Genomic DNA, 15,213 nt, shown 5'->3' with positions numbered 1-15,213 from the left:
TTAAGGAGCCGTGTGAAAAAGCAAGAACAATCAATAAGAAAAAAATCCTCCCAGCTATAAATCAGCCACGTGGAGCTGCGGCGGCGGCGGCGGCCCTGACTTCCTGGTTGGCTTCCTGGAAGCCTGGCGGCTGGGGGGCTCCGGGCGGGGGGGGCGGCGGCCGGGAGCCGCTGCGGGCCCGCGGGAGGGGAGGGGAGGGGTGTGGGGGGCGGCGAGCCGCGGGGTCCCGGAGGGCACGGGCCTTAGGGGCAGAGTTACGGCCCATCATTAGCACAAAAGTTTGGGAATCTGGCAGCTTTCAGAGCTGAGCGGTGGGGCAAAGGCTAGGAGCAGCCCCGGGGAAGAGTGGGTGAGCTACACGGTGACACGGGCCGGGAAGCGGTTCTTGGGCACCGCGGTCCGCGGAGAGGCGGGCTGCGGGCCGGGAGGGGGAGGAGCGGCGAGGGGCTGCGAGGGAGGCCGGGCAGAGCGAGGCGGCGGGGCGGTTGGAGCGCTGCGGGGGCCGGGGGGCGGGGGGCGCGGCGGAGCGCAGTCGGGCCGCGGAGGGGAGGGGAGGGGAAGGGGAGGGGAGGGGGCGGAGGAGGAAGGGCCGGGAGGTAGAGCCGAGGGGAGTTCCGGATCGGGAGCTGGAGAGGGCGGCAGCCGGAGCGGCAGGGGTGGGGGAGGGAGGAGGTGCAGAGCCGGAGGAGGGGGAAGGAGGGAGGGGAGAGCGGTGGCGGCGGCTGCGCCGGGCTCCGTGTCTCTCGCCGCCGGAGGAAGATGAGGCTGAAGATTGGGTTCCTCTTACGCAGCCTGCTGGTGGTGGGAAGCTTCCTGGGGCTAGTGCTGCTCTGGTCTTCCCTGTCCCCGCGCCCGGACGACCCGAGCCCGCTCAGCAGGATGAGGGTGAGTGACCCGCCCGCCCCCTCCGGCGGCGGCGACCTGCAACTTGTTTTGTGCGCGCGCGCGGCGGGGGCAGGGGCGCTGCGCGGCGCGGCGCGGCGGGGTCGGGGTCGGGGTCGGGGTCCGGGTCCGGGTCCGGGCGGTCGGGGCGCCGCAGCTCCGCAGGTGGTGCCGGTCGGGGGCGCCGAGCCCCGCGCACCGGCTCCCGGCCGCCCGCCGCCGGCCCGCCCCCTCGCCGCCCCTTCCTCCCGCGCTTCCCCGCCCCGGGTCCACGCCGGGACTGCGGGGCGGGGCGGGAGGGGAGCCGGGGGGAGAGCCGGTGGCGGGGGAGCGGGGCTGGGCCGCCCGGCCGCCCGCTCCTCCGTGCGGGGACCGCCGCGGTCGTGGCCGGGGCCGCGGGGTTGGTCCAGGCTGCGGCCTGTGGCGCGAGCAGGCCCGAAGGAGGCGAGACGCGGCCAGTGCCATCGCCGCCGCTCGGGACCGGGCCCCTCGGAGCCGCCCCCCCTCCCGCCGCCGCGCGTCCGGGGATGCTCGCAGCCCCGGCTCCCCCGGCCCGCCCGCCCGCCGGCCCGCCGGGAGGGAGGGAGGGAGGGAGACGGCGCCCCGCCTCCGGCTCGTACGGACAGCGCCGCCCCCCGGCGCCGGCGGCCGGGAGCCCGGGTGGGTGTGCGGCCGCGGCCTCGCCCCGGACCGGCTCTGCGTCCCGCTTCCCCGGGCGGGCAGGCGCGGCTGGCCCGGGGAGCCGAGGGGCGGCCCGGCTCGCAGTCCACGCTGCGCGGGGAGGTCGCCGCCTCCGGATCCGCGTGGCGCCGGGCGGCCGTGCCCGGGGATGGGGCGTGCGGCCGGTTCCTCCGCCCGGGCTGCGGCAAGGGCTGCCCGCGCCGGAAAACTAACTTGTGCGGCTGGGCTTGGCCGTCTGCTCCCCGGCGACCCCGAGAGGCGCCGCGCTGCGGACCTCGGGCGGCTCCGCCGGGCGCACCTGCCTGCCGCCGGGGCCGGGTGTTCGCCGGGACCCCCCCCCCCGCCCCTCGCGGTGGACGGTCTAGCCGGGCGCCGCGGCCACTGCGGCTCCTCACCGACTCCCCCACCCCCCATCCCGCACCCCAGCCCCCGGCCCGACCTCTCCCTGAAAATCGAGCCGCCGCCCCCCCCCCCCCCGCCCCTCCTTACGCCGGGGCCCGGGATGCCCCGGGACGCCCCGCTGCCCTGGGGGTGACGGGGGCGGGGGAGGGTGCGGTGCTGAGTTCAGAGCCGCCCCGCGGCCCCGGGGCCTTGGGAGGACTTGGGCTGTGTAGTCAGGGGCCTTTTGCAAATATTATCTACGTTGCGTCTCTGTGATCTCCTTTATTAACTTTCCTTGACATTAGCATCAGGAAGTTGAGTGGGAAGGCATCCTTTTAAGAATCCTGGGAGACTTCCTTATCAGTTTCTGTCGATAGGATGAAATTATAGATTTTACTCTTAAGACTTAGTATGTGGGGTCTTAACTGAAGTGGAATCTCTTCGTGAAACCTGGGGTGGCGTCCCATCCAGGTCATCTAAGGTAATGATATAAGAAGTGCTAAGTTTTCCTTTTAGTGTGTTTGTGGTTTGAAGCCTCCTAGGGTGTCACAGGCTGATGGTGACCTCTGATTTTTTTTTTTTTTTTTTGCTTTCAAAATGATTGATAAAGGATAACTAAATATTGCATTTAGGCGTATTTAAGTCCTCAAATGGCCTTTTACAGAGAGCTAGAAGTGTTAAAACTCCATTTTTCTAGGAGAGAAACTGAGGAAAGTGACAAAACTAGCCATATTCAAAATGCCCCGTAGTTCCGTGACAGGTCTTTTAAAGAGCTGGTGGAGCATCTACACCAAGACTCCTCTCTTTTTGAAATACTGTATTAGGGTGGCTATTAGAAGTACCAAGCCACAGGGCTGATTATTCAATAGCAGGTGGTGATATCTTGATTTTTGGTCCAACTTATTTGAAGTTGTCACTGGGTCCAGTGTAATTTCTATCACTTACCAAAGAGAGAAGCTAGCTTCTTACATGTAATTGACGTTAACAAGACTGCTTGTGTATCAGGAAAGCCCAAACCTTTTATTAATCTTATAGGCAAATGTTAAGTAAGCAATTTAAGGCGTAATTTATGAATCATTATGAGCATAAGTAAGAGACTTTTGCCTCCTTTTATTAAAAACTATCCTAAGAACTTCTGAGATCTAACACTAGAACATTTCCTTTAGGGAAGGTTCTGCTAGTAAGCAGATTCAGACTCCTGAGTTTCCCTTCCGCCTTCCAGTTCTTTTCATTTGATTATGACTGCAGACTCCTTTACCCCCTGTGTGACACCTGCCTCTTCTTTCATGCCGATCCACCTGTGGACCTGTGTTTTTTTTTTTTTTTTTTGGGGGGGGTCCCCTATAAATCCCTGTAAATGGCTTGAAATAGGCTAGAACAATCTACCAAATAAAGGTTCTGCCTCTACCCTGGCAGGCTTGTACTTGTGGCTTCACCCTGTGCCACTGTTTGTCTTGTACTTTCAATGTTCCGGGCAATAAAATCTGTCGCAACTTGCTCCTTTGTTTTTGTTTTTGTTTTAAGCCAGGACTACTACTTTATATCTGGGGGTATGGAGGTCCATATTATAAAACCTAATACCCGTGGTCAAGATGAGAAACACATTTGTTATCTCCGTCCTCTCGCAGGGCCTTTTGCTGTTTTTCTGAGGTGAATGCTGTGAAAGATGATCTTACTGTTGAAATGGTACTCTGTTGTGTATGATATTTATTCAACAAACATTTTTGAGTGCCTGCTATGTACTAGTGCTAGTTATTTTTTAAAAATATTTTATTTATTCATGAAAGACACAGAGAGGCAGAGACACAGGCAGAGGGAGAAGCAGACTCCATGTAGGGAGCCCGATGTGGAACTCGATCCCGGGACTCCTGAAAGCAGGTGCTCAACCGCTGAGCCACCCGGGCATCCCTAATGTTAGTTATTGAACTACTTACCTCTAACCTCATGGATCTTACAGCCTGGGGAAGGGGGGGAGGGAACACTCCGCATTACTCAAGACTCTACAAATCAGCAAATAAAAATTATGCTAGATGGCATGAAAAAAAGCCATAGGGGATAAAAGAACAGGAATTTGGCCATAAAAGTCTTACCTTAAGAAATGACTATTGAGTTGAAAGCTGAAGATTTGAATACAAATAGTTTTTGATCTGGATGTGGGAGGAAGGCACTCCTTAAAGGGAGTAGCATGTATAAACGTCCTGAGGTTGGAAGTGGTATGGTGAACTGAGGAACTGGAAGAAGACCAATATAATTAGAACATGGAGCGGGAGGGGTGGGGTGGAATGAGGATGCAAATGTGATATGGGTCTTTAGAGCAGTAGGAAGCCATTGAAGGATTTTCTTTTTTTTTTTTTTTTTTATAAATTAATTTTTATTGGTGTTCAATTTACCAACATACAGAATAACACCCAGTGCTCATCCCGTCAAGTGTCCCCCTCCGTGCCCGTCACCCATTCACGCCCACCCCCCGCCCTCCTCCCCTTCCACCACCCCTAGTTCATTTCCCAGAGTTAGAAGTCTTTATGTTCTGTGTCCCTTTCTGATATCCCCACACATTGAAGGATTTTCAATGAAGGGGAGATGTGATCAGATTTGTGTTTTAGAAGGATCATTCTGGTTGCCTGCAGGGAGTATAAATTGATTTGGAGCACGAGAGCAGATAGTAGGAATCCTATTGGAGGTTATAATAGTTCAGATGGGACATGACGTTGCTTGGATTGGCAGGGTGACTGCAAGTGGAGAATTGATTCAAGAGCTATTAAAGATGCAAAGGTATCAGGACTAGTTGATTAAATGTGGGAGTGGAGAAGAAGGTGTCAGGAGGTTTAAGTTGATTATTTGTCACATTGAAAGTTCTGAAGACAGACATTCACACATTTTTATGTTCTATTTTATGGTTATGGGAAGGCTTACTTTTTTAGGCTTTATCCTCTGGATATTTTCAGGTCAACATTTATTAAGACCACCTGTTTAGTACTTACAAGGTGCAGAAAGTTCCTTTTAATTAAATAAATTATAGTAACTCTCAGACCATATATCCCAAGTTTTAGTCCTGAATTTAAAGCTGAATTATAAGCCTCTGACAATAAAGGTTTGTAATGGAAATGTTGAGAGATCTTCAGTGGTTTTATTGTACAAATCCAGTACTGGATTTGGTGAGAAGCTGCTGGTAAACTGATGATTCTTTGTAGGTACAAATGCGACCTTAGTCAAACCATTAATGCCGTTTGGGTTTAGAGCATACATAGCAGGGCTAATTCAGGAATCCTCCTAGGCAGAGAGGTGTTAATCAATAAGCAAACTAAGACCCGTTGAGAAGAATATTTCTTAAATGAGGCTGAGTGACTGAATTGATTACCCTGTCACATTCGAGTTCCACCTTACCAAACCCTTTTTATCTCTGTGACGATTGATTGCAACCTGAAAGACTCTGCTCTTGACCTTAAGATTTGATTTCAAATGGAAGCTCCGTTGATATCATTAGGAATAGAGCTCTATCACTTAGCAAAAGTGTAGTGCCTTACGTGGTCACTGTTGTCTCACTTCTTCAGTTGAAATGCCTCAGGATTTGTTTTTGTTCTGTGTAACTGTCCTCCCTCCCACCTGTAATGAAAAACTCCCATAATACCAAGTCTGGGAACTCTAGGCATTATAGATCTCCTGAAATTAATGCAGACTTTTTTTTTAAGATTTTATTTATTCATGAGAGAAAGAGAGACAGAGACACAGGCAGAGGGAGAAGCAGGCTCCCCATAGGGAGTCCAGTGTGGGACTTGATCCCAGGACCCCAGGATCACACCCTGAGCGAAGCAGATGCTCAACCTCTGAGCCACCCAGGCATCCCTAACCTCTTGAAATTAATGCAGACATCTATGTATATGTGCTTTTGGGGGGGGGGGGGGGATTGAGACTCAGAAGCTTTTGCATTTTACTGTAAACCACTGACTGAATCCTTTGAAGGCAGGGTTTATGTTTCTTGGAGTAGCTCATGGAGTATCTACCCCATCTACCAAGGTGCTGAAGCCTTCATTCATGTCTCCCCCTTAGGTCTGGACACCCTAGAAATGCAAACCTTCCTAAGAATCCTAGATCTGTGGGTTTTGTGGAAGGGTTGCCCATCCAGTGGTCAAAGGTGAGGCATCAGTCCTGTTACTGTACCACACTTCTTTACCTTCCTTCTAGCAAGACCCCATTGGAGAATTCTAAGAACACCTTAAATAAAAGATCCTGCTGTAAAGAGATCTCCTAGTTGAAGAGATATTCAATACATGCATGGCCCGGGTTCCTTCTTTTCTTCCTAATCCAGTAGCAATATAAGGAAACACTGAGAGCTGTCACAGAATATTTTGTCAAGAGCCAAATTATAGGTGGAGAAGGTGGAAAAGAGCCATCCAGAGAGTGCATGGTTATTAGTAAGGAAGGAGTGAAAAAGTGTTAAAGAGCCAGTTGAATTTGGGTAACTATTTTGTGATTGAGACTGGCTGTGTGGAATGGGAGATAAGGTGTGGGCTGCAACAGTTTGGTGTTAGTATAAGCTGCATTAGATCAGCCAATCCTAAATTGGAGGCAGAAGGAGAGAGAAAATAATGCAACATGAATGAAAAATCAGAATTCTGAGCTTGGACCATTTGTAAACAGACTATTTGTAAATTCTAACTCCAGAGTTCTAAAAAAGAGTTGGTCAGCAAGATTTGAGTGGCTCTTGAATGTAGGAAAATGATTGTGATTATCTGACTTCAACCTAGATCATTGTCTTTGTTCGTGTTTTGAATTATAATTTTCTTTCCTGAAGAATGAATGTACAATCTGACAGAAGGAGAGAAGTGATTAAATTAAGAGTTTACAATTTCTATAATAAAATGAACATAGATTGAGTCTATGAAAGGAATGATTTTATGGTTGGCTTTTATATGGCAGAAGATGAGGAAGGGTGAGAGGGTGAAATATGCCTTAACATTGTGGGCAGAATTCTTTGTAAAATTGGGAGATATATTTTTATTATAAGCATGAGTCACTTAACAAGTGTCAAATATTTGAATGTTTACCAAATGCCACCCCTGGCTCTAGGCATTGGAGATGCTGTACTGGATGGTGGAGGAGATGAAAAGTGTTGACATAATAAAGATGTTACTCAAGTCTTGACCGAATAACTGCACAGATGTTTTGTCCATAATAATGGCAGTTTTCTTTTGATATATAAAGTTGGGTCTTTTTATAATCCCTCCCAACCTCTAACTGCCCATTTGCTCAAAATAATATGTCTGGGGCTTGCTTTCCACAAGGCACTGAGCTGGGCCCTGGAGATGCAGAAGTGGCAAGAACACAGGTCTCCTCTCGTAGGCGAGATGATCTGTGTCAATAACAGTAATAAGAAGCAGGTTTTTACAGAGCTGGAGAAGGTGCATGTGCAGAGGCAGGAGCGTGGCATTTGACTAGACCTGGAGTGTCGGATCAGGGAGAGATATAAGGAAGAACATTCTACACTAAAAGGATATGGTGAGAAGAAAGTTTTTTTTTTTTTTTTTTTTTTTGTTAGAACAAAGTGATAAAAGTTAAGATTGGAAAAGTGAATGTGAATTTAGGCCACATTTTGAAAGGAATTAAATGGTACGCCAAGGAACTGGGTTGGGGCTTTATTAAGTCAGGACTTAGAGAAGCTTTTTGGAAGCTTCTGAAGTAGAGTTGTGGGAGTAGTAACATCCATTCATCATCAGCTCTTGGTTCACTAATTCACTCAAGTATTTCAAATATTTATTGTCTACTGAGTACCATCCATTACTCTAGGCATTGGAAATCCTATAGAGCAGTAAATAATAATAGCAATGATAACAGATAACATACCTTGACTCCCGTGTGCCAGGTGAGCATTCTATTTGTATTATGTTTAATTGTAACAATAACTCTCTAATGCAAGTCCATTGTAATTGTCACTTTATAGATGAGACCATTGAGTCTGAGAGGTGAACTCTTTGCCTCAGGCCATTTACTTAGGGGTAGAGCCAGATCAGTCTCGTGTATCTGGACTTGGAGCTATGCTCTGATCAAACACTAAGATTTTTAACAAGATAGACATTCTCAAGTGGACTACATTGAAAGGAGGACATAGAGACAGTAGGGAGGTAATTTCAAATAAAACACTGAAGACAATAAAGGATAACAAGAAGGAGAAAGAGGTAGTGGGGACCATGCAGGGAAGTTCAGGGGGCAGTGGCTGAGCTGAGGCCAAAGAATGAGTATATAATACAATTCTAAGGGAAGAATGTTCCAGGCAGAGGGAAAAGAAAGTGCAAAGTCCTTGAGTCTAATGTTTGAAAAATAGAAGGCCAGTGTGACCTAGAACATAGTGAGTTTAGAGGGAGTACAGTGTTTGCTAAGCTTGCAGATATAAATGGGCTCTGGGTTGGATGATAAATTGTATGGTCCTTGATAAAATGAGTAATGACTTTGTTGTTCTTGTTTTAAACCTGTTGCAGTGGTAAGGCAGGAGCTGTATTAGCTAAGTCCACCAGATCCTGTGGAATCAGAAAAGGCAATATCTAGTCTGTAAGGTCTAGGTGCTGTCAGAAAGCTCTTTAGAAAGCTTTCTGTATATGCAAAGACATAAATGGTTATAGCAAATCCCTGGGGACTGCATGGCTGGAAGATGGGATTGGGGGGTGGAAGAATGGGAGAGAGAACTCTAGAAAGCATCTGAACCCTGAAAGATTGAATACTGTGAATGGCAGAGCTGGGCTAAAAGGAATAATCTGGAAACCGTGCAGGCTGGATTTCAGTGAGGAGAGAAGTGTCTGCTAGGACATGAGGCCTAAAGTTAGGAAAGGGGCCAAGGCAATTAGTATGAGGAGAGAGAGAGAAAGATTATTAAAGTAGAATTAGCTGGTGTTGCTGGTAGGAGGAGGAACCCTCTGGATACTGGAAGGGGAGTATGCTGAGGCCTTAGAAGGAACAGAACTATCTAAAATGGTGGTTTCAAACTTCAGTAGGCCTCCTAATCACCTAGAGGGTGTGTTAAAGCAAAGTACTCCAGCTTCCTGCCTAGAATCTCTGATTGTAGGTCTGAGGTGAGGCAAGGAATTTGAATTTGTAACTAGCTAGCTCCCCAGTTGGTCCAGGGATCATACTTTGAGAGGTGCTGGTCTAGAGGATGGGTAGATTGGAGAGGAATAAAACAAAACATTGGTTTGGTTTGGCCTGTAGTTATTTTTGGGGGTAGGGAGGGCATGTAATATCTTACAGTGTCTACTGGGTGGATGGAGCTCAGAATAGGATCAGTACCAGATGCAAAGTGTGCAAATCATTGGCAGGAATATATGTCTGAAGCTTGAGTACCGGATTGGTGACAAAGGAACTATGTGTGGATAGAGGAGAGAAATAGGAGTAGGAAAAAAGAAACCCAGAAAAGGCCTTCTTACCTGAAAGAAGGGAGGTAGAGGGTGAAGGGGGGTGGGAGACGAGATGAAAGGAGGCATAGGCAGAAGTAGAAAATTTAGAGAACATCGCCCAGTAGAAAATATGGGCAAAGATAACTTAAGAGCAGGACCATCAGCAATTTCAAATATTGCAGCATTTGAGCAAGAATTGATCAAAGTTAGGGATCAAAGTTAGGGACTCCGTAAGTGGCTGTGGAAGCGTGTGCCTCCCTGCCTGCTAAACTCAGCTGCAGCAGTTGGGTCCTGGTGAGGGGCTACAGTGGCATCTCATGGGCATCTCAGTAAATATGACCCAGGGGAGCTGGCTCGGAAGAAGAAGTTCAAGTGGTGAATAATCACCTTCACTAGAAGAAAAATACAAAAAGAGGAAGAAGGGTTTTATTAGAGAACTTAATTATCAAAGGGAGAACTAACATGTTTTGGATTCTGTTTGTTCTGCCTGAATCAGGTGCCTCTCTAAGCCCCACCCTGTGTGTATAGAGACACATCTGTACATACATATTTTAAGCTAAACCATAATCCTGTACTTGTGGAAATATATACTTTATATGCTATACACATTATATTAAAATGATTATAATGCATAGTAGGCATTTTTTTTTGCGTTCTTTTGGTCTAAAATCCAGTAACTTATAAAAGGCTGCGACCAGAACAACATTCTCATATTTGAAGTTGGAGAAGAAACTTTATCCACGGAGTATTAGGCAGTTTTTAGCTTCTAACACATTAATTTGCCTGACGTGTAATTACAGGAAGAAACAGAATAGCAAAATCGCCTGCTCAGCATTTCAGGTAATTTTTTTTTTTTTTTTTTTTTTTAAACAGTGAGGTCTACCATTTAATTCTAGTTCAGGCCTGTGATCCTGAAAGCAATGCTGAGGCAACATAAACTGCAGTTACCCAGGGCTGAAGTCTGTTTTGGAGAGGGAAGCAACCTTTCAGCTGCTTCATTTGCTAAGAATCCTGAATATTTCAAAATGAGAAACGTTCTCATTTCTGCTCCATTATAAATTCCCTTTTGGGCTTGGTAGCATTTTAAAGCGTTACTCCAGAGAAACATTTAAACATGCCAATAGGGAGATCTGATTCAGTTCACTGAATATAAGAACTGGTACACTGAAACTTGAGGAAAAAAATTAACTTTGCATTATCTAATTAGGTTTATAGAATTGCTGCAGAGCAGCCTGGTTTCCCAAATCTAGAAGGTACAATTAACTGTAGTATTATATCAATACCAACTAGTCTGCTAATAGGCTTCCAAGCAAAGCAATTGGAATTTGTTATTACCAAAGATATTTTAAACTGGATGAATTAAAATTAAATCATATACTGTTGGGAGCAGTTCTGTATGAGAATAAAATAAATGACCTAATCATTTTTTAATCTTTAATCTTTTATTGAGTCCCTGGGTTTAAGAATACATCTGGGCCTCAGGAAGTATGCTATTTTTCTTTAATAGTAAACATAGTTGCTTAATGATTATCTGGCTTAAACATAACTTTAGCATTTGTAGTTCTTTTATAAAATATCTTACAATATGCGTTAGCACTTCAGTATTGAAGTACTTTGAGAAGTACTTTGTATTCACTGGTGATGTGTACACTTTACTCTTCAATACCAATTCTTCTTATAAAGAGCACTGAGTGTTAATATGCAACTGATAAATCACTGAATTCTTTATCTCTAAAACTAATAACACACTATGTTAATTAATTGAATTTAAATAAAATTTTAAAGAGTAAATCTTAAGTAAACATTAACTGAGAAATTCCCAAAGCTTTTATTTTTTTTAAATCACTCTTATGAGAAAGTGGGTGGGCTACCATTTCTGTTTTTTAGACTGTAATTATCCTTTGACTCTTGATTTTTTTTTTTTTTTTTCTTTTACTAGAAACACCAAACACCACTCTCACACACTCACGGTGATAAGATACTCTTTGATGTGAGCAAGGTTTGCAGATAGCTTTTACAAATGTGTGAATGCGTTAACTCCTCCAGCTGGAACTTTTGATTTCATACTAAGCCATTGAGGCTAGCTATTGAAGTGAAACTGGTCTCAGGTTCGCAATGTAGTATGAGATGCCTGTGAACAGTTTTATAGAATCTTCAGAATTAACACTTGAAGTATTATCATAATACCAATATATCTTTATGCTTCTGAGAATTTTTTAAACTCTAGAAAGGCTAAATAGAAAAAAAAGTACAATTTACTATTAAAAAGATAAGTACTTAAGTCATGATATTTGAAGTGCTCTGGAGGTTCTTGTCAGCACTTACTACTTCATTTTAAATTTTATTCAATTTAACTTAAATATTTTATATGCATTTCATTAGCATGTTATTGGAAAAATAGTTCCTTTAAAGCCCTTAAGAAACCAAAAATGATCAGTATACTTAAAAGAGTCATGTAAATTTGGTTTTGCCAGATTATATGAAAGGTAGATAGGATAGATAAAAGAAAGAAAAAGATGTTCATATACAGAAAACTAGGAAGAAGCATGATATGTAGATTCCATTTCTGTTAAGATATAGTTTGTCAATTGTATAAACATTTCAAAAATGACTCAGGAAAAAATCTAGTAGGGGTAAGTCAAATTTTTGTCTGGTTGATTGTTAAATGCAGCTATGGCAAATACATCTTTGTGATGGGAGATATTTGCCTAGAGAAAATTGCCATGCAATATATCCTACCAGCTGGAGTTTTTTGGACAATAACAGCCCATGTGCCTAAGTGAATCTTTGATTTCATAATATAGCCATTTCAAAACTTAATATATTTTCTAAAATAGTTGGCTTATTAGGTATAAGTTTCAATTATGCTTACTTGGGAGGACTTAAATCCAAACCTCTTGCCCCAATATTTCCTTGGCAATTGAATATTTTACTATGCAATTCTTATTAGACAATTTAGTCATTATGCTTCTTAAAATTTAATCTGACAGGATTAGTCTTTTAATCTCTAATACAGTAAGGTGTCTCCCATGTAAGTCAGTATTTGTTACCTCTACAATCTGTTTGCAGGGTTTTACATCTTTTCTTTTGAAAGAAAGCATTTAAAACCTCCTGTTCAAAAGTCTGCTAACTCTTGCCAGGGTGATTTAAAATGAATAAAAAAATCCATTAGATTTTTGGCAAATAGGCTCTCAATAATGATACAGAATAAATGACTACAAAGTGCTTTTTAGAGTAATGGAATGGAAATGACTGAAATCTTACTACTTTGCACATGCAGATTTTTCTACTATTGTTGAATGTTTGGTTTAAGCTAAAAAGATCACTGTCAAAATTGGAAATTTTGATCATTTAAAATATATAATTACATTTTAACAGAAATATAGGCACGTAGTTTCATTTACTGCTGCTCTCTGTGTGGTCTCAGAGGAAATTTGAAGTCCACTGTTTGTAAAAGAAGGCTGGAGGAGAGTGTTGCATTGTGGTGGTCAATTAAAATAAATCTGCTTACGGTTCAGGGAGATCCTGGTGGGTGGCAAAGAAAAAAAATCCTTCTAGCAAATAGCCTTCTGAAATTCTGTCTTCTAAAAATTAGCTAAAAAGGGTGATTTCCAAGTGCCTTGGTATTTTAAAGAAATACATTTTCTTTGTGAAATTAGGATAACTCTTGTTTTTTTCGTAGTTTAATGTTTAGACTCCAAACCATGGCACCTATAACTTATGTTTTAAAACAAATGTAGCATACATGTGATCAGTTGTTAACTGAAAATTTTGAAGAGTGATATCATACCTGCAAAGGTAATATACCACACCTTTTCCCAGGTCCTGCTTTTTCCTTAGCATAAGAAAAGAACTGGTATCATCTGAAGTATGGGTATTCTCAGATTTTTTTTTTTTCCAACATCCTCTTTGATATCTGAAGGAAAGTTTTTAATAAACCAGGACTTCATTTCACTTTCCATGAATTACTACGGAGGGAAGAGTGCCAGCCAGTCTTTCTTGAGCAGGCCCACACCTGTGACTAACCCGAAGAGAATCTCAGCCAGAGAGCCTAATAAATAGTTTCACCGTGGCACAATCATGTTTTGTAAGAGGCAGTTATCATCCTTGACCTCTGCTCAATTAACTGGTAACACTAAGAGAAAAGTAAATGTTAAAAAACTTTCTTATGCGTTGGCAAAAATCACTTCCCGAAGATAAAGTGAATGGCTTGAAATGTACTCATTTGCATCTCCTTCTCTAGTTTAAATAACAGGTACTTGTGTTTAAAAGCAAGTATGTGTTGTGCAATGATTTATGACTCAGAAGAGCTGATGAAGAGTAGCTAAAAGGCAATTGTAAGTGGAAATTAAGGAGTAGGTTTTTCATATAGAATATCGGGAACTTAAGGTAACAGTACAGGCAACATATATTCGGGATTGTTTTCTAATGAATTGTAACTTTCCTAGTATTTTTTTTCAATTCTTCATGAAAATAACTGAAACCTATTTTTTACCTCCTTGGGACATAGGATTCCTTTTGTTGATTGTGAGACATTTGTTGAGCAGTTGGTCAGTTGCTTTGGGTCCCAGTGGGTGCTAAATGTGAGAATGATTCCTTCAAGGTTAAAAAGGTCAGCCATATATTTTACTGACCTCAAGATAGCTAGAAAAACCAAGACTGCCATTAGGACACACAGCGTGTTGCCTCCGAATGATGAAGCCAGCAACTTACTCCTGATTTTCTAACACAGGCAGGGGTTATGTTTTCTGAATATACCCAATTTTTTTTAATTAAAGATAACCAAACCTTCACAGTTCTTTATCATACCTGTAACTCTTGTGGTGAGTTTAAACTAATGAAAAGATAAAATTTCATTTCTAAAATACAGATAACTTTTTAAAAGAACTTTTTGCTCTTTCTATAATCTCTATATGCCCCTACCCACAATTCCTCTTACATGTCTCATTTTAACCAAATGCTCTCAGAAGCTGTTGCATCCTATGAATACTGACTAGAAATGGAAGAAAAATTAGAGTTTTGGTTTTCTTGCAAGAGATTGCTTTCTGTCAGACTGCAGATTTTCCTTGGCATGGGCTTAATTTAAAATTGCCTCATATATGCAGTGATGAAAATTGAATCAAACTTAAAATACTATGTGGAACATTTTCCAGATAATGTTTTTGAGAAATAAAAAAGATCTAGAATAGTGGTGTTGAGATTTTGAAATGTTAGTGTCCTAAAAGTAAGTTTCAATCTACTTTCTATTCCTTCCATCTCATCAGGTGATTATAGGCAATGGTCCATTTCAGAGTTTACGTGGTTAAAAAATAAAGATTAGAAAATATACAAAGCCTTATCCAGATTCCTGTTTTACTTCTATCGCCTTCCCTTCAGATGTAGATTTGATTTAGTTATTTCCTAAATTCATGGGCCAGTACCAGTACTCATACTTGTTTTTATTTAGGATATCCCAAGTGTCTATTTAAAGACATTTCTGATGGACAACTGACCCTCAAAAAAAGTACAACAATAACCAAAACTGTCATGCTTCAGCTGGTTTATGGTGAGGCAGAAAGCATGAGAAATTTGCTGTGTTTCAGTCGGCTCATTATCACTGGGAAATCACCTTTGCCTTGCTCAGAGAAGACTTAGGTCGGCTCCAGTCTCTTCGCTGTTCTGTGAAAGCATGTAGCAGTGTGTGTGCCTTCATTGAATGTGTTTCAAGAGTGAAAGGTACCCATAGTGGCACCTGAAATCTGGAAAGGGCAATGTCTCTTATATGCCTAATTTATTGCTAGGAGTGAAGCTGAGCAAGTCTCAAAAAGAAAAATGGAAAAGTTCCTTTTGGGTAGGGGAAGCTAATATCCTCTAGGATTTGGATCACCACAATTTCACTGCGAGAATT

At 43.7% G+C, this 15,213-nt stretch overlaps 1 protein-coding gene across 2 annotated transcripts in view; it reads left to right on the top strand.

Moving 5' to 3' along the window:
* The first annotated feature begins 634 nt into the window (after window positions 1-634).
* GALNT7 (polypeptide N-acetylgalactosaminyltransferase 7) overlaps window positions 635-15,213 on the top strand; it is a 137,746-nt gene continuing 123,167 nt past the window's right edge. The window contains exon 1 of one of the 2 annotated variants that reach the window (XM_055300279.1): window positions 635-885. In XM_055300279.1, the coding sequence (XP_055156254.1) occupies window positions 760-885 (126 nt within the window). In that variant the 5' untranslated portion in view covers window positions 635-759. The remainder of the gene's footprint in view (window positions 886-15,213) is intronic. The other variant, XM_055300278.1, reaches the window with a different exon arrangement.

The sequence above is a fragment of the Nyctereutes procyonoides genome, unplaced genomic scaffold (genome assembly GCF_905146905.1).
Source record: "Nyctereutes procyonoides isolate TBG_1078 unplaced genomic scaffold, NYPRO_anot_genome, whole genome shotgun sequence".
Taxonomy (NCBI): Eukaryota; Metazoa; Chordata; class Mammalia; order Carnivora; family Canidae; genus Nyctereutes; species Nyctereutes procyonoides.
The sequence above is the reverse complement of the archived record's forward strand: the minus strand, read 5'-3'. Positions and strand labels throughout refer to the sequence as shown.